Source organism: Monodelphis domestica, chromosome 3 (genome assembly GCF_027887165.1).
Source record: "Monodelphis domestica isolate mMonDom1 chromosome 3, mMonDom1.pri, whole genome shotgun sequence".
Lineage (NCBI taxonomy): Eukaryota > Metazoa > Chordata > Mammalia > Didelphimorphia > Didelphidae > Monodelphis > Monodelphis domestica.
Window position 1 is genome coordinate 91,718,704 of NC_077229.1, and position 19,556 is coordinate 91,738,259.

General features: G+C 40.6%; 1 protein-coding gene across 2 annotated transcripts in view; it reads right to left on the reverse strand.

Moving 5' to 3' along the window:
* Nucleotides 1–19,556, reverse strand: part of LONP1 (lon peptidase 1, mitochondrial) — a 32,779-nt gene that overhangs the window by 4,086 nt on the left and 9,137 nt on the right. For both annotated transcript variants that reach the window (XM_001376032.4, XM_016432105.2), the window contains 8 exons: nt 18,678–18,807; nt 17,289–17,372; nt 13,230–13,450; nt 5,960–6,098; nt 4,672–4,850; nt 2,472–2,559; nt 1,417–1,539; nt 1,187–1,303 (listed from right to left, as the gene is read on the reverse strand). In XM_001376032.4, coding sequence (XP_001376069.1) covers nt 1,187–1,303; nt 1,417–1,539; nt 2,472–2,559; nt 4,672–4,850; nt 5,960–6,098; nt 13,230–13,450; nt 17,289–17,372; nt 18,678–18,807 — 1,081 coding nt within the window. The remainder of the gene's footprint in view (nt 1–1,186; nt 1,304–1,416; nt 1,540–2,471; nt 2,560–4,671; nt 4,851–5,959; nt 6,099–13,229; nt 13,451–17,288; nt 17,373–18,677; nt 18,808–19,556) is intronic.

Consider the following 19,556-nt stretch of genomic DNA (forward strand, 5'->3'; position numbering starts at 1 on the left):
TGAGAAAGGAGGGATCATGGGCAGTAATCTTTGGACTTTTTTTATTCTGTAATTGCAATCTTTATAGGGTAATAACTTAGGGGGCTTAAAGTAGGATATATATTTATTGATCCTTTAAGTATTTGCTCATATTATTTCTCTTGTATTGGGGAGAGAATAATAATCATTAACAAGTCCACTAGTGGGGAAAATTTGGGGAAAGAAGTCACAAAGGGGGATCATCAGAGGGCCCTCATTGTGGGGTCTGTTTTGCTGACCTTCTTTCCTTGCACTGTGACCTTGTCAATCGGTTGGGGTATGATGGCCTCCGGCACTGGGTCATTGATTAGGGGTCTCTGAACAGCCAAGTACAGGTGGTTCAGTTTCCTAGTCAAATAAGACTAGGTTCAAACAACAGTCAATTTCTACAATCACTGCCCTTCCTTGAAGTCTGTGCAGAATCAGGCAAAAGTAACTTGAACTTACCCCAGAGTGTTTAACATATCACTAGCATCCAATTTACATTGTGGTTTTCACCCTCTCCAGTGGGCAAACAAAGTGAACCATGGGTAAGGCCACACAGACCAAAATGAATTATGGGTAAAGTGACGTTAGTTCCCTGGTGACACAGGGCAACAACTGCCTAAACAAATGACCCCTTCTTTAGTACCTAATTAAAATAAAAAGCATTCCTGAAAACCTCTCAGGGCCTTTCTACCACCTGGACTTCCCACAACCAGGCCTTTCCATCACCACAGCATTCTACTGCTTTCCTTCCTCTCTCAGTAAAGTTTGCTCCCTCACCAAGGAGACTGAGTTATTAATTCTTTGGACAAGACCTCAATCTCACCCCCTACATTAAACTCATGACCTTGTGAAAAAGTTTATCCCACTTCTTGGTACTTCTAAGACAAATAACTATCTGTAATACTCTGCAAGATACAGTGGGTGTGTAGTAGGATACAAAGTGGAAGGCTGTTAGATGAGGAAGAGGACCCTGAGGAGCAGTGGATAGAGTAGCCTCATGCATTTCCCCACTTTGGGCTAGGCAGCAGTAGTCTGGTAGGAGGTGGTATACTTAGATTTCCAGTTTTGGAGACCCCAGAGTCTTGGGACCTCCCACTCCCAAATCACATGGGAAAGACTATGGTTTCCACATTGGGTAGGGCAGTAAATAAGAAGAACAAAGGCTCAGAATGTCTCTCACCTCTGCAATGGCGAGTTTCTCCTGGGCCACATAGCCAGAAACGTTGATCATCTCCATTCTATCTCTCAGGGGCTCAGGGATGGTTTCTGTAACATTGGCTGTGCAGATGAATAGAACCTAGAAAAAGCCAGATCCATGATACAAATGGTATCCTCCACTAACCTAGGCATAGCCATGGGCACATCAGGACTTGCTAGCCTGAGGCCCATGGTGGAAAGGGAAATAAATACCTTGGATAGATCCACTGGGACATCCAAGTAGTGGTCCAGGAAGTTGGAGTTTTGCTCTGGATCTAGAAGTTCAAGCAATGCAGAAGAGGGGTCTCCCTGGTAGCCCCGTCCAATCTTATCCACCTGTAGCACATTATGGAAGATCTAATTAGTACTCTTTCTCCACATCTAGGAGGTAGACCCTTAGATCCAGAACTGAAAATAATACAAAGTATCTAGCCCAAACTCCTCAGGAGAGATGAGGGCCCTGAAGCTCAGCCAGCTTATGTGTCTTGCCCATGGTGATCAAGGTTAATGGCTGGAGCCTAGGCTCCATCTGCCTTATATTCCCACTGCTTGCCTATCTCAGCCCCCCAAACCACCTGCATTCAACTGTAGCAGGGCAGCCCAGTCCAACCAGCTCAGACCTGTGGGTCATCAGTGCCATTTCTGCTTTAGAATGGGGATGCTAGGGATAGGCAGCCTCTCAGGCAAAGGTGGTTCCCAGGCTAGCCTGACCCCGAGGAACACTTTTCTCTATTGCCATACTTCAATACCCATTCCTTTGCATGGCAGGAACAGCAGGAAAACTTCTCTGTCCATAACTGGATCAGCCTAGCTCAAGAGCTAGACTTTAGGCTCATTTTAAGCTAGAGGTTTCTAAGGCAACCTATAGAATCTAAATTATAGCCCTTGTGACTGCCTGGCACATGACCTCTACCCCAAAGGCTAACTGGGTACTGAGTTCCCCATCACAGGTAGTGTTGAAGGAAAGACTACTTGACCCGCACAAATGAGCTATTAGAAAATGGAGGGAGGAAAGGGTTCCCTGTTCCACAGTCCTTAGAAAAGTGACACAGAAGTTTAGTGATGAACAGGGAATCTGGCCAAAAGGCACTGGTGGTGGGGTTACCACTCCAATTTTCATAGGTTTTGCCTATAGTTACTAAGCTGAACTTAGTGGAAAATGCATCTCCTGGGCACCTGGCGGTTTTCAAAGGCCCAACACGAGTATTCTGAGCAGGTTCCCCAGATGGGCTAAAACATATGCTTTCCGAGTGGGGCAGACACACGACCTCATCAATTAGAATCAGAGGGTTTTCTGTCTTGGTCTTTTTCAGACACTGGATGATCTTCCCTGGCATGGCCCCAACGTATGTCCTCCTAGGGAAGAGAAGCCACAGCAGGATTACAATTTAAACAAGTATTTGTTGAAATGATCTGAATTTCTGGGGAACTTCAGGGAAATGTGAAAAGAATCACCCCAATCTTTCCTAAAGACCGTAAAGGATCATTTAATATACAAAGTAGGTTAAAACAAATATTTCCAATATTATCCAGTTAACTTTTTAGCTTGTATAGGTCTAGATGAGTACTGAATGTGCCTACAGATAAGGTCTTGGAGAGCCAGTCTGGAGGTAGCAGAAAGAACTATGGAGTCAGGAGCCCCAAGTCCAAATTCTGACTCCCAAATTAGTCTATGGGGGCCACTCCCTTAGCTTTCTTGTGTCTTAGTTTCTTCTCTTCTGTAAATTGGAAATTTTTGCATTTCCCAATTCATAAGCAAGTGCTTGGTAAACCTGAAAGACTTTAACATGACACTCTCTAAAATGAGAGAGCTGATAGCCACAATAATAATGAAATCTTTTAAAATATAGTGTGAGTATCCTCAGGTTTTCCAAGAGAGGACTTGAGATTTTTGATTGGTAGTTCTTACAAAATTGAATTAAAATTTTAAATTAAATTAAATTAAACAATTAAATACCCAAAAGCAAGAGGATCTAAACCATATCTTTTATGTACATGTGCCTTTAACATACAATATCTTATTTTCCTCCAAAGAACTCTCTAAGAGCAGGACATTGTTATCTCTTACAGAGAAAAACAAGGCTTCAAAGGGAAGTAATCTGCCCATGGTCACTAGGCTAAAAGTGGGCAAAGTGCAGATTTTCTGAATCAAAGATCCCTTCTACTGCTCAACAAACCTCTGATCCAAGCACTGTCAAATTCAGAATTGGATCTACCCCCAATCCCAGACGGGAAACAACTGCACAAAGTTAAACTGCCAATCTCAAGGAAAAGTTATGAAGTAGGATTTATTTCATTATCTAGGTTGTGGATCTCAACATTCAGTTTTTTCAAGGACTGTGCCTCAGGCATTTCAGGAATCAACTGGATAATTTCATCAGAGTTATTTCCCCACATCCTCTCAAAAGGTCATCTTATCAAACCAAAGGCCTTGATTCTTTTATCATAAATCAAGACAAGTCAGGATAAGGCTGACCTCCATAATGTATCCTTTCCCCTCTACTCTTTCAATTCTCCTTTTGGAGCAGAAGAATGCCAGAGCTGAAATTTAGAGGTTCTTAGTCTTCTTTGTGTCAAGGCATCCCAACCCTCTTTCAGCAGCCTTTAGTCTATGTATTCTCAAAGTACTATTTTAAAATGCATAGATTACAAAAGAAATCAATTACACTGAAATAGATCATTACAATTTTTTAAAAAGTTCAGACCCCAGATGAACAATTCTTGATCTAATTCAGGGCTCTCATTTTACTGATATGAATTCCTCAGGTAAATAGACTGACTTTGTTCCAGTGCCTGGCTCAGAAATGCTAGCAAAATCCTCACCAAAGTCAAAGTTCAGCACCACAAATTCCACTAACTGCTTGCCTTCAACAAGACTACCAGTTCCTTAAGGGCAGACTAACATTAGGATCATAGGGTTAGAAATAGAGAACTTTAAAATCTTATTTTCAAGTCTTTCTTAAGGTACAGCATGATGGGCATCTGACGATGTTCTGATTCTATCACCTTTGTTCTTCCCATTGTATTACACTGTCTTTTCTACCTTCACAACACATGACTAGGCCTCAACTATTTTAACTCTTACAGTTTATGGCATCCACTCTTTTAAATGTCACAGCACTCTCAACAAACCAACTTTGTCTTGACTTCAACAACTGGGGTTGGGGAAGGAGGAATGCATGGGAGTGCTGTTGTAATGAAATCACCAATGCAGATGAAGAAGGCATAACTAGCTAAGCTCCTATTTCCCCAGTCCATGAGGAGACAAGACAGACTTTGGACAGATCTTGGCTTTCTGAGCCTCAGTTACCTCATCTATCAAACCAATGCCAGACAAGAAGATACCTCTGAGGCCCCTTCTAGTTCTAAAGCTCCTAAGAAAGCCTTGGAGAGCTGGAAAAGTCCAAAGAGAGCACTGTCTTCTCTCTCAGTGCCCTCACAGGACTTGGGCCTTAGGGATTTATGTACCTGTGTCCCTTGATTTCTGCCACGTCAGTCATGCCTCCAACGCTGAACCGAAAATATTCTCTATTCAAAGCTCTTGCAATAGATCGAGCAATACTGGTCTTGCCCACGCCTGGAGGGCCATAGAAACAAAGGATCTTCCCTTGTGTTGATCCTCGGAGTTGGCTCACAGCGATAAATTCCTGAACACAGGAAGGAAGTATTATGGGTAAGGAATACCCCAACCTGTATGCACTACAACCAGTACCTTTTCTCCCAAGACTGAAGTTATAGTAGAGAGTTTGTGAACTTTATTTAGGGTCATATGCAACTCTTGACTGCTTGAGTCTTACACTTCCTCCAGGATATTTTCCATTCCTTGAAACTTTAGTACTGTTAGCATACAAACTAGCATTTAATAATATCTTATACAACTTTATATTCTATTTTATATTCCTAGTATCTAGCATATTATTTGGTGCCAGGCAGGTGTTTAATAAATGCTCATTTCAGGTAGAATGTTAGGAAATGACATATTTGTAAAGAGAGTTTAGCATAGTGCCCAACATCTGAAGGTGATATATAAATATTCATTCCCTTTCCTTCCCCTTATTGGTTGATGGATTGTATTGATCTGACCATAGCAGAAGACAGTGACTCTCACCACCCTCAACACAGACATTATTCTGATACTAATGCTACCAGTGATATTGGTGACTCCAAACGAACCTACAATTTACTAAAACCTCCATATTTTTTTTGTAAGGGACTTTTTATCTCACCATATTCTCCCCAATCCTATACTTGTGAACCTGATATAAATGCAGTATAGCTGAAGAGAGGAAGGAGAAAAAAATGAATCATGTAACTATGGAAAAATATTTTAAAATAAAAAATAATAATAATGAATGCAGTATACTTTACATTTATATCTATTGATTTCCACCTTCTGAGATTCCACCCAAACAACACATGAGTTAACCCTCCTGGATTCTTGTCAAATATAATAAGTATGTCAGCAATCCTGTCATTCAAGACCCTGATAATAATGTTGCATCACCAATGATGAAAACAATTCTTTGAGTCTAATTACTCAATCAGCTGTATATCCACTTAAATGTTCTATCACCTCATCCAGGATAAATATGAGACTATATCAAATACTTTGCTGAAATCCAGTTGTACTAAATCTATAAATGTCTCCTGAGTTTAGTAACCTTGTCAAAATAAAAAGGGAAATCAAGGTTCTACAGTTGGAGTTTGGACCTCTGTTATAATAAAAGGCTGCAAAGTGCCAAAAAGAGGGACTTACCAAAATGCGCTTCTTGACATCCTCCATGCCATAATGATCTTCCTCCAGAACTTCTTTGGCTCGGGCCAGATCCAGATTCTCATTGCTATACTTTCCCCAGGGTATGGAAGTCAGCCAGTCTAAGTAATTTCGGGTGACACTGAAAAACACACAAAATCAACAACTTAACTGAAGCATCTAAATCAGAGGCTTTAAACATTAAATACTCCCTGGAAGGGGGTATGTGGTCATTACTAATATCATCTGTTGGAGCCCTAGACTAAAATGAAAGTGGGAAATATTTAACAAAATAAATAAAAATACAATAGAAGAGACTATTAATTCTAAATCAATATATAGTATGCAGAGTCTCAATTTGAGACCACTGGTCTAAACCACATTCTGTGGTTCAACCAAAGTAGGGGGTCTTGTTGCATCTCCATGACTTTGCACAGACTGTCCCTCACACCTGGAATGCTCTCTCTCCTTATATTTGCTTACCCAAACCCCCGTTTCCTTAAACACTCAGCTTAAGTGCTATTTCCTAAGAGTCCTTTTCTGATCTATTCCTGCCCTCACCTCACCCCACCTCCAAGCAGAAAATTATCTTTTATTTGCTTTGTGTGTCATTATATGTGCACATGTTATTTTTTTTATAACATGCAAGTCCTTGGAGGACAGAGGATTTTTCTTTTTCTTTAAAAGAAGCTAAGTTCTTTTATTTTCTTTTTTATATTTTTCCATGTTTCCATGATTCATTTTCTTTCCCTCCCCTCTTCCAGAGCTCACAAGCAATTCCACTGGGTTGTACAAATGTTACCACTTGATACCTATTTCCATATTATTCATTTTTGCTATAGAGCAATTCTTTAAAACCTATGTGATAAGTGATGTGGGGCAGGGGATTTTTCAATTTCTTTACATCTCCAGTACAGTGTATGGCACATGGCAGCATGCTTGCTCACTGCTAAGACAAGAATGGAAGAGACTAATTGTGACTTTCTCCATGGGATAGGATGGGATGTCTTGAGGTGGCCAAAGGGACTGTAACTGGACTAGGTTTTTTTTTTTAAATTTTTACCCTTACCTTCCGTCTTGTAATCAATACTATGTATTGGTTCCAAGGCAGAAGAGTGGCAAGGGCTAGGCAATGGGGGTTAAGTCCCCCAGGGTCACACAGCTGGGAAGTGTCTGAGGTCAAATTTGAACCCAGGACCTCCCACCTCTGGGTCTGACTCTCAATCCACTGAGGCACCCAGCTACCCCCAAGGCTAGGATCTTGAATGAGGCAAAGATATGGGGCATTCTGCTTGTAAGAAATGGTCAGGCGTTTCATTTGGCCTCGATGTATAGAAAAACTTTCTAACAATTAGAAAAATGCAAATCTTGCTCAAGAAGTTTCAATGACTCCCTTTTGCCCCTAGGATGAAAATACACCCCTGTATCTGAGATTTAAATTACTTTACTATCAGGTTCCAACCTGTCTTCAAACTTGATTTCACATTATTCTCTCCCTCATGTCCATCATGTTTCAGACACATTTAGTCTACTTGACATTTCCTGTATAAAATAATGTCTCCCAGCTTCATGACATTCCCAGTTCCTTTCAAGATGCAGCTTAAGTTACACAAAGCCCTTCCTTATTTGTTCCTCCAGTCGTGAAGTGTCCCCTTGACCCCAGAAATTACTTATATGTGTGTTTCCCAAGAGTAAAATGTTAAGCCTCTTAAGGAAAGGAGATGGTTGTATTTTTTGTCTCGGTAACATTGGGACAATGCCCTGGAACACAGAAAGCACTGGATAAATGTTTATGGAATTGAAATGAATTTCTTTTCCCTAAACTCTTATGGTTATAAAGTTCTTCCAAATCAATCTAAAACATCTCTCTAATATCTGCCTTTCTATTCCTTTTGCTCCTACCACCAGAGCATAGGGAAGGACCAGAAAAGGGCTCTTTAACAAGTCTATCCAGCTCAATTCTCCTCTTGAAGCAATTTACCCTTTATACCAGGGGTCCCCAAACTGTGGTCCCCTGAAGCCATTTATCCGGCCCCCACCTCACTTCCAGAAGGGGCACCTCTTTCATTGGTGGTCAGTGAGAGGAGCACTGTATGTGGCAGCACTGCAAAGCATGGGGTGTCGCTCATGTACAGTACTACTTCTGGTGACATAATCCTTTGCATGGCACCTTGTTCTGAAGAGTAACTGAACGAGAACGAGGTGCCGTGCAAAGGATTATGTGGCTGCACAATGGAAGACATCAGCATGGTGAGCGGCTATCTGGGGGAGGGGATTCCACACTGTGTATACTATTACCCAGTATAGAGGTGGCGGTGATGAGCCTGTGCAAGGTGTGACAGACCCATCACAGCTTCCAATACTATATACAGGTATTGGATAGCGGTGGGCCTCTACTGTGAGAAGCCCATCACTGCTACTGGGTGTTTTATAAGACCCCCTTTTTTGGAGGGGTCAAATTAATGTGACAGTGTCTTATTTTTGGGGAAACACGGTAGTACGATGGTCCCCATACTTCCCTAGATGCACAATTATTATAGGGGCCATTATGTTTTGCATCTGGGGGAGTACGGTTGCCACTGTACTATGTGGGGGAAGTGAGGCATGTGTTTTTTGTATTACAGTCTATAATTACAGATCCATAAATACGGACCAGAAGAGGACACACACTAGTGCCACGCCTTCTTTTTTCCTGCTGTGGAATCTAATCCCGTGGGTCTTACCACATATATATTTATTTTAATAATAGCAATTTGGAATCCCTAGGAAACAATGATGTCAAGAAAAAGAAAAATTGACTTGGAATGTAGGATATTCAAAGAACAGTGGACTTATGATTGCTTTTTCATGCAGTACAAGGAAAGAGTTGGGTGTTCGATATGCCAGAATATAGTGTCTGTGTTCAAAGAATACAATTTGTGTCGAGACTATCAAACCAACATAAAGATAAACATGATTGTTTGGTCAGAGATGTGAGAAAAGATAAAATATTAAAACTGAAAAATACATTGACAAGTCAGCAAAATACTTTTGTGAAGCAGAAGCAGCTAACTATTTCATCAATGCAAGCAAGTTCTCAAATTGCCAAGCTAATAGCGTGCACTGGCAGACCATTTGTGGAGGGAGAATTTGTTAAAAGAGAGCCTTCTTTCTGTTGCCTAAGAGATGTGTCCAGAAAAGGTAGACTTATTTAGTAAAGCTAGTCTTTCAGGATCTACAATTACACAAAGGATTGAAGAAATGGGAGACAATTTGCATCAGCATTTGCAAAACTCCGCAAGAAAACTTTCCTATTTTTCCTTGACACTCGACAAGAGCAATGATGTTTGTGATTCTGCACAACTTCTAATTTTTATTCGTGGAACAAATGACAATTTTGAAGTCACAGAAGAGCTTGCTGCACTGCAAAGTATCAAAAGAACAACTACAGGAGAGGATATCTATGAAAAGGTTTCCCAAACTGGATTTGGAGCTGGACTGGGCTAAACTAGCCAGTGTGACAACTGATGGTGCTCCTAGCATGGTGGGGTCTAAGAAAGGAGTAATTGCTTACATTAACCAAGAGATGGACAAATGTAACCATTCTCATCCAAAAGCCATACACTGCTTCATCCATCAACAAGCACTGTCATGTAGTAAGTCACTGAAGTGGGACTCTGTTATGAAAACACTGGTATCTTGTGTTAACTTCATTAGAGCTAATGTACTAAACTACAGACAATTTCAGAAATTTCTGTCTGAGCTAAATGTTGCTTATGAAGATGTTCTGTACCATACAGAAGTCCATTGGCTGAGTTGAGACATTTCTATGACTTACTTCCACAGATTACAGCTTTTATGCTTTTAAAAAACAAAGAAGTAGGGGGCAGCTGGGTAGCTCAGTGTGTTGAGAGCTAGGCCTAGAGATGGGAGGTCCTAGGTTCAAATCTGACCTCAGACACTTCCCAGTTGTATGACCCTGGGCAAGTCACTTGACCCCCATTGCCTAGCCCTTACCACTCTTCTGCCTTGGAGCCAATACACAGTATTGACTCCAAGACGGAAGGTAAGGGTTTAAAAAAAAAACAAAAACAAAAGAAAACCAAAGAAGTACCAGAGCTCAGTGATGCAGAATGGAAATGGCACCTCACCTTTCTGACAGATGTAACAGAGCTACTCAACAGTTTCAATGTGCAACTTCAAGGAAAAGGGAAGCTCATCTGTGATATGCAAACACATGTGAAAGCATTCAAAGTAAAATTAGGCCTCCTTATCAAACAAGTGGAACTGGCTGAACTGCAGAATTGTGACTCTGAAAGAGGAATTCAAGTCAAGCAGCTTGCCTAATTTCTATGCATCTCTCCCCTGAGACATATCCTAATCTTAGGAACCATGCACTCAAAATGGTAACCACCTTTGGCAGCACTTACAGACTTTTCCCAGAATGAAAACACCTGAAATCTCCAACCAGATCTAGACTAACTGACTTGCATCACTCGTTATGGCTAGTAGTGACAAATATGGAACCGGACATTGACCATCTCATTAGCCAAAAGCAGGACCATAGTTCCTATAGGAATACTGGTTAGTTTGTTGATTTAAATTTACTTGTTCTTTATTTTAAATACTGTATTTGTAAAATACAATTGTATTTTAAATATTGTATTCATTCCTGTTTTGTTTTCTTACTTTAAAATAAGATATATGCAGTGTGCACAGGGATTTGTTCCTAAGTTTTTTTATAGTTTGGCCCTCCAACAGTCTGAGGGACAGTGAACTGGCCCTCTGTGTAAAAAGTTTGGGGACCCCTGCTTTATACGAACTAATGCCAGAAGAGCACCTAATTACACACCTTTCAGATGCCTTCTCTTAAGCAGAGTTCTAGTCATGTCACTCCCAAATTAAAAACATTTCAATGGCTCTTTACTTCTTCTTTTTTTTAAACCCATATCTTCTGTCTTAGAATTGATACAACTAGGTATTGCTTCCTAGGCAGAAAAGATGGCAAGGGTTGGAGTTAAACGACTTACCTAGGGTTCCACAGTTAGGAATTGTCTAAGGTCAAATTTGAAGGCAGATCCTTCCAACTCCAGGCTTGGCTCTCTATCCACTGAGTCACCTATCAGTGGCTCTTTAATTCTTAGGAAGTAAATGCCAACCTCTTTTATGGGTAGTAAATGTCTTTCAGAAATAAATAGCTATTCCCTCCCATTCCAGCCTCCTCTGTACCATATTCCCTAAATACGGATGAAAAATGGGGCTTTCTTTTCCCTGAAAATACCCTGTACTTTCTCAGTCCTATACCATGTGTTCATCTTTTCCCTTATACTTGTAACACCTTCCCCTCTCTCTATCAACTAGGAAGCAAGGCAGTGACTTGAAAGGCTCACAACAGAAAAGATAAGCTTTTGGAATGCTGCTAAAGAAAATATTTTCAGGGGAGAAGGGGCTCAAGAAAGGACCTTAAAACTTACAAAAAAAGGGAGCAGCTATCCTAGGCTGCTGGCTGGTACAGTTGTAGCAAAAGAAAGGGGAAAAGTGGGGTGGAGGTGGGGAGGGAGCAGGAAAGAGGGAAAGAAAGGGAAGGGGAGAAGCAAGCAATCTCTGAGAAAGCTGAAAGGAATTAGAGAAGAAATGGTCAGTTTAAGGGAAAGGAGCTGGAGTTGGCAATTTCTCCAGGGTGGGTTGTCACACTCTGAAATACACCAGCTTAAGTTTCTCTACACCCAGGAGCAGAATAGGAGCCAGAACAGGTCACTCATGTCCAGCTTCTCTGAGGGCCTCAAGAGAGGTGGAAGCACACATTTTACCTCCTGGGAACTAACATCCATGTCAATTTTAGACCACCTTCTTCAAAGTCAAGGTGTCACTCATTTATTCTTTTGGATTAAATTTATCATCTCTTCAGGGCATTTCCAGTTCTCATATTCTACAAGTTTTTTTCAAATGGTCAAGGAGCATAAGACAAGGAAAAGGGACAGGAAGGCTCAGGACAGCTATATGCAAAGCCTAAGCTGTTCAAATATCTCTATTAGAGCAGGGGTTCTTAACCTGGAGTGCATGCGTTTGTTTTAAAAAACATTTTGATAACTGTATTTTTGACAAATTGGTTTCCTCTGTTAAGTCTATGCATTTTAAAACATTGTTCTAAGAAGGGGTCTAAATGTTTTGCCAGATTGTCCAAAAGGTCTACGGCACAAAAACAGTTAAGAATTCCTATCTTTGGAGGGTAACTTTTCCAAGTATGTATAAATCATACCTAACAGGTATTACTTCCACATCTTGGGGGCTATGGGTAAAGTACATCTTTGAGCTGCAAAATCTGTATAAAATTGTTTAGCTCTCCCTTCATACCAGAGAATAAATCTGATTTTTTCTTTCCCTTTCATGATGTTTACAGTAAAAAAAAAAGTGCATTTTATGATATTAAAAGATAAAATATGGTGATATTATACATATATTTTATGCATTTTTTAGTTTCTATGCTTCTTCTGGCCTTCTTGTGTTATCTACAGCTTCTACAAAACTCCTTCAAAATTCCCATTAAATTTCATACATGACTCACAATATATTCATACATGACTCACAATATATCAAAACTATGATGGAAAGTTGCAATGTGGAAGAGAAACATGTATAATGTTCTCTCCCTGACCACCTAGGGTTTAGTACTACAGAGGTAGTGCAATACCATTTCTGGACACATGTGCCATTAAAATTCACAATCTTTTTGATTCTTTGGGCTGTCAGGTCTTGATCCAGGTGAGCTCACCTATTCAATAAACCCACAAAGGATTACATATGTTTGTGCATAGATCAGCAGTAGTTAATTCATTCAGTCAAAGTTTACTTCTTTGCACCACCTGTACTAGAGGGAGGGAGGGATGGGGAGAGAGAGGGAGAGAGAAAGGGAAAGAGAGAGGAGAGAGAGGAGAGAGAGGAGAGAGGAGAGAGAGAGAGAGAGGAGAGAGAGAGAGAGAAAGAGAGAGAGAGAAAGAGAGAGAGAGAGAGAGAGAGAGAGAGAGAGAGAGAGAGAGAGATTTCTAAAGTCACCTATTAGCTATTCCAAGTTAACTTACACCTAGAAGAAGCCAAAATGACTCCCAGAGGCAGGAGAAATTCACTAGATGCTGTTGCCGTCACATGTATTTTTCTCCTACACTGCATTCCTTCTCTTTATCCATACTATCAATATAGCAAGTTCATCTCCCCTTAGGCTCCAGAGACCAGTTATAAATCAATAAGTCTCCCCAACCTCTTGAAATTACCAGACCTTTGGTTGTCAGGTACTAACTTGAACTCTGAGGAATGATTGTCCAACAAGCCCAATTTGCTCAGCTCTTCATCAATCACATCCATGACATGTTTGGGAACAACAAGTTCCTTTAAACGTTCTCGGAATTTCTCCTCAATGGCATCTTTGTCTTCTTTCTCCAGGCCCAGCTCTTTCTTGATAATTTTTAGCTGCTCTTGCAGAAGGTATTTGCGATGGGTTTGCTTGATTTTCTCTTCTACCTAGAACAGGCAACAGATGAGTACTATGCGACATACCAGGTGGGCATAAGGCTCATATAGGACATGTAGGTCACATGAAGCCATTATGAACTTCTCCTTTCAAAGTTAACATAATACACATACACATATTTCAAAAATTGGCTCACAGTGACTATTTCCAGGTGCATCCCTTTGAAAGATTACCAAATCCTGCAAATGACTAACTTATGTTCAATAAAAGCTTGTCAGACTCAGCTCAGCCACCTCCATTGGATAGGGCTCCATAAAAAATCTGAGAGAAGAATGTTAGGCTTATCCAGTTTTTACGATTTCTTGAGAAAAACCAAAGATTCTCACACTTTAACTCATTATTTTCCCATTCTACTGTCAGAAAAGAGAAGATTACTCGGCCAGCACCTTTTGAAACCATTTTCTCTGCTATGGCTTTCCTTAGTGCTACCAGATACAGATATGAAACAGACAACAACTGGGACATGTTTATATCACCAATGTGGTCTAGGCTCTGACTGCTTTTGATTTCAAATGGTGCTATTACAACCCTAAAAGCAATCCTATATAGCATTTTCCCTGTTCTCATTTCCTTCTTACCCACTGTCTCTGAAATGTCTTCTTCTGATAGCTTATTCTGGTGTCAGTCAGTGACCCTGAATTCTTGAAGGCTATGTGGCAAGTCCTACAGCACCAGTCTGGTGAAGGATGATGTGGCTTTCATCAAAGTCCAGCCCAGCTTGAAGAGCTTACTACCAGATATTTGGCCTCAACAGCTCAATTCCAATTTACTCTGATAGGGCAGAAATGTCTACTCCAGTAGAGCCACCCCTCTGGAAGTAGCTAAAAAAGGGTACAGGTTTCATTCATCCCTTTCTCAAGATTCCAACAATTTGAAAAGTAACCCTTTTTAATCTTTGTATTTCTGGTCCCAGTACCTAAGTTTGGGGAAAAGATGGCTAAACCAAGAGAAGAGGAAGAAAAATGGCTATCAGAAGGTTATGGGGTATGGGGAAGATATGTGCTAAAGAGGAGGTCTGAGGGGGAAGGCATGTAGGTGGCTCAATGGATAAAGAATCAGGCCTGGAGTCAGGCAGATTTAGGTTCAAATATGACCTCAAGACACTTCTTAGCTGTGTGATCCTAGGCAAGTCACTTTAACCCAAATTGTCTTACCCTTACCTCTCTTCAGCATTGGAACTGATAGTATCAATTCTAAGACAGAAGGCAAAGGTTTAAAAAATAAAAAAGCAGTCTGAAAGACCTAGAGAAAGCAGAACTTCTCTTCTCCCTCTTGCTTGCTATTTGGGCCTTGGAAGCTTTGAGAAGAAGAGCTGCAGCCTGGCCAGGCCAGGCCAGCCCTTTGCTGTCACAGGCCCATTCACTCTGATTTATAGGACCTTTCTCTGCAAAGTCCAGCTTTTCAAACACCACTCTCTCCTTGGGATTTCCTATAGACTTTGTCTGCTGACTTAATTGAAGGTCAGAGAGGATGAGTGGCCTTCATGGAAGTTAGATGTTGAACTTTTATATGTTAAGTTTATTTAAAAAATTCCCACCCAGGGAGAGACTAGAAATAGATCAACACCTCACACCCTACACCAAGATAAATTCAAAATGGGTGAGTGACTTAAACATAAAGAAGGAAACCATAAGTAAATTGGGTAAACACAGAATAGTATACATGTCAGACCTTTGGGAGGGGAAAGGCTTTAAAACCAAGCAAGATATAGAAAGAATCACAAAATGTAAAATAAATAATTTTGACTACATCAAACTAAAAAGTTTTTGTACAAACAAAACCAATATAACTAAAATCAGAAGGGAAACAACAAATTGGGAAAAAATCTTCATAGAAACCTCTGACAAAGGTTTAATTACTCATATTTATAATGAGCTAAATCAATTGTACAAAAAATCAAGCCATTCTCCAATTGATAAATGGGCAAGGGAAATGGATAGGCAGTTCTCAGATAAAGAAATCAAAACTATTAACAAGCACATGAAGAAGTGTTCTACATCTCTTATAAACAGAGAGATGCAAATCAAAACAACTCTGAGGTATCACCTCACACCTAGCAGATTGGCTAACATGACAGCAAAGGAAAGTAATGAATGCTAGAGGGGATGTGGCAAAGTAGGGACATTAATTCATTGCTGGTGGAGCTGTGAACTGATCCAACCATTCTGGAGGGCAATTTGGAACTATGCCCAAAGGGCGACAAAAGAATATCTACCCTTTGACCCAGCCATAGCACTGCTGGGTCTGTACCCCAAAGAGATAATGGACACAAAGACTTGTACAAAAATATTCATAGCTGCGCTCTTTGTGGTGGCCCAAAACTGGAAAACGAGGGGATGCCCATCAATTGGGGAATGGCTGAACAAACTGTGGTATATGTTGGTGATGGAATACTATTGTGCTCAAAGGAATAATAAAGTGGAGGAGTTCCATGGAGACTGGAACAACCTCCAGGAAGTGATGCAGAGCGAGAGGAGCAGAACCAGGAGAACATTGTACACAGAGACTAATACACTGTGGTATAATCGAACGTAATGGACTTCTCCATTAGTGGCGGTGTAATGTCCCTGAACAATTTGCAGGGATCCAGGAGAAAAAAACACCATTCATAAGCAAAGGATAAACTATGGGAGTGGAAACACCGAGAAAAAGCAACTGCCTGAATACAGAGGTTGAGGGGACATGACAGAGGATAGACTCTAAATGAACACTCTAATGCAAATACTATCAACAAAGCAATGGGTTCAAATCAAGAAAACATCTAATGCCCAGTGGACTTAGGCGTCGGCTATGGGGGGTGGGGGGGAGGAAAAGAAAATGATCTATGTCTTTAACGAATAATGCTTGGAAATGATCAAATAAAATATATTAAAAAAAAAAATTCCCACCCAGAGGCTAGCACCATTCACTTGTCACACTCAAGGAACTTCTAGAACTCCATTAAAGTCAGTCTTGCCCCCTCTCCTCACATACTCATTTACTTGGATGCCATGCTTAGGAGTGGGACTTCCCTCTCTCCAGGCATCCTCCCAAGCTGCCAAAGAGACATTTCCAAGACACAGGTCTTACATGTTACCACTCTGATCAACAGGAGCTCCCTCCTCTTTCTAGGACCAAATATAAATGCCTCTGTTGAGTTGAGAAGTGCTTCACAACTCAGCTTCAACCTCCCTTTCTGGGCTTCTTGTTCTTCCTTCAAATACACTGCATTCCAGCCAAATTACCTAGCCTTTTTGCTCTTTTCAATATTCCATCTCCTACCCATACCTCGATTGTATTCCCTCTATACTTCTGCTTCTTAGAATCCACAGCTTCTTTCAAAACTCAGTTCAAGTGCCACCTCCTACATAAGGCCTTTCCTGATCTTGTATTGACTTTGTAAATATTGTGTACACTTATCTGTATAGAAAATAAGGTCCTTGAGGGCAAACTTCTTGCTTAATTTCTCTGGATCCATTCCCATCCCCCCAAACATTTCACAGAAGTTGTCTCATTTAATCTCTGAATCCCCTCCACCACCTCACACAGTGCTCTGTACACAGTGGTTACTCACTATACCTCTGTTCAGGTGACTTACTCTTAATTAACTGAGGCAATGCACTGTGGTGAAAAGAATATGACCTTGGAATCAGAAGAATTACTATAATCTTGGGCATGTTTAAAGAAAGTATTTGGTACAATTAAAAGTGCTTAGAAAAATAAATTATTTTTCAGAATTTATAAAAAAATTTCATCTTAAACTACTCCAAAGAGGGTTGAGGGAGAAGCAGTTCCTCTGCCGCCCTCCAAAATTATGTTCCAGAGATAGTTTCTAGAGAAAGGATTTACCTCCCGACCCAGACGTTGCTGCAATTTGCTCAGTTCAAATTCCTTCTTGAGAAGAGAGAGGGCCTTGTAAAGTCGCTTGGGAATCTGTTAAGAAGTAACAAAAAGTCAAATCAATCTTCAAAAACTCATATGTAGGGGGCAACTAGGTGGCTCAATGCATTGAGAGCCAGGTCTAGAGACAGGAAGTCCTAGGTTCAAATCTGACCTCAGATACTTCCTAGCTGTGTGACCCTGGGTAAGTCATTTAACCCCAAATGCCTAGCTCTTACTACTCTTCTGCTTTGGAACCAATACACAGTATCGACTCCAAGATGAAAAGGTAAGGGTTTAAAAAAACAAACAAAAATCACTTATGTGTAACAAGTAAAGCAGAGGAAGAAGATTAACATTCCCTATTCCAGGATGGGAAAACTAAAATTGCCATATGGTTCCCAGCTTCACTCATTAAGGACAATATGCTGGCTCTCTAGCATAGATCCCTATCATGTTATGGAGAAACATCTTGGCCTTTCTACAGCATATCTCCAACAGTTGATTATCTAGGCTTAAAATATTTCTAGTGAGAGGTGCCCCAATACTCTCCTGAGGCAGCCCATGCTACTTCTGACTTGCTCTAATTGTATTAAGGCTCTTTTCCCACATCAAGTCTAAACTGACCCTTTCTCAATTCCCACCTATTTCTTGGCTTGGAATATAAGAGGATAGTTAAACATCAGAGGGACAGGATTTAAATTTCTTCTTAATGTAATAGGGTCAAATACAATGCTTTTACCCTTGGGTTCCAGAATATATAGGATGGGGATGTGGGGATGTGAAAAGATCTGGGAGTTTGGTGCCTCAATGAGTTACCAGTTGTGGGCAAACACAAAACGGAATGCCACCCTACTCCAAATAGCCCAAAGCTCTTGCAATTTCATCAGTCTCTGTTGTGGGGATGAATGACCACTGGTTAATGATATTCCCAAGGTGAATTTTGCTTCATGTAAGATAATAATCTAAAATTTGATATAACTCAGATTTTAAACTGTGTCCCAGTAAGCTGCCTGTCTGATTTTCTAGTTGCTATATATATGAATTTTATTTCCCCTAGAAGACCATGAGCTCCTGGAAGGTAAGGTTTTAGTAGTTTGTATTCATCCCCTACCACACCCCAAAGCTTGGCACAAAGTAGTCACTCTCATTACTTAAATCTGTTGCTTATATTGAACTAAACCATAAATATCACACACACAAATAAATAAACAAACAAATAAATGTGCACACACATCTGCTAGGGGGTTCTTCATATCTACAACGAGGAAGTGAATCTTATTTACTTCAGGAAAGAGATATGCCCTATAATAGGGTAGATGAGGATAAGCAAAGAACTTTCTCAGGGACCAAACTTACATTGGTTTCTTCTAGGACATCCTGTAGCTCATGAGACTCAGCTCCTGTCAGTGCTGCCCCCATGTCACTCAGATAGATAGGATTGTCCACAACTCTCTGTCCGGCCTGCATCATCTGAAGCACAGACTCTCTGAAAGTAAGAAGCAGATTTTAGATACAAATGCCTATACCAGCAGCAACTGACATTCTGCATTTGAGGCTGCCCCAAGATTAATCAATCAATAAACATTTATTAAATGCCTACTATGTGCCAGGTACCATGCTAAGCAGGGGAAAACAAAGAAAAAGAAAAAGCAGTCCCTGTCACATAGTCATAGAGCTTACTTTCTAACAGGCAAGAAAATGTAAATAAATCAGAATATATATATATGCTAAATACAGAATAATGGAAGATAGCCTTAGAAACTGAAATATAAGGTTGTTCTATAAGGACCCCCCTTCTCTGCTCTCACACAGCACTGTATTTTCTCATTCAAGATTGGTCTTACCTTCAATTTAGTCAATTTCCCTTGGATAAAACTAGTGGGGGTGGGACAATTTCCAATGTCGTTTGCCCTATCCCTGCCTGATCTATTTATTAATTCTTGGGCATCTAGTCAAGCAAAATAGAAGAGTGATGAAACAACAGTAAAGTACTGTAAAAGTAACTCCATATTGACATATCCTGAACTATGCTACTTTGACACTAGGTCTTTATCAGTGAAGACAAACTATTAATCCTCCATATTTTGAAGGTTCTGGGGGCAGCTGGGTAGCTCAGTGGATTGAGAGCCAGGCCTAGAGATGGGAAGTCCTAGGTTCAAATCTGACCTCAGACACATCCGAGCTGTGTGACCCTGGGCAAGTCACTTGACCCCCATTGCCTAGCCCTTACCACTC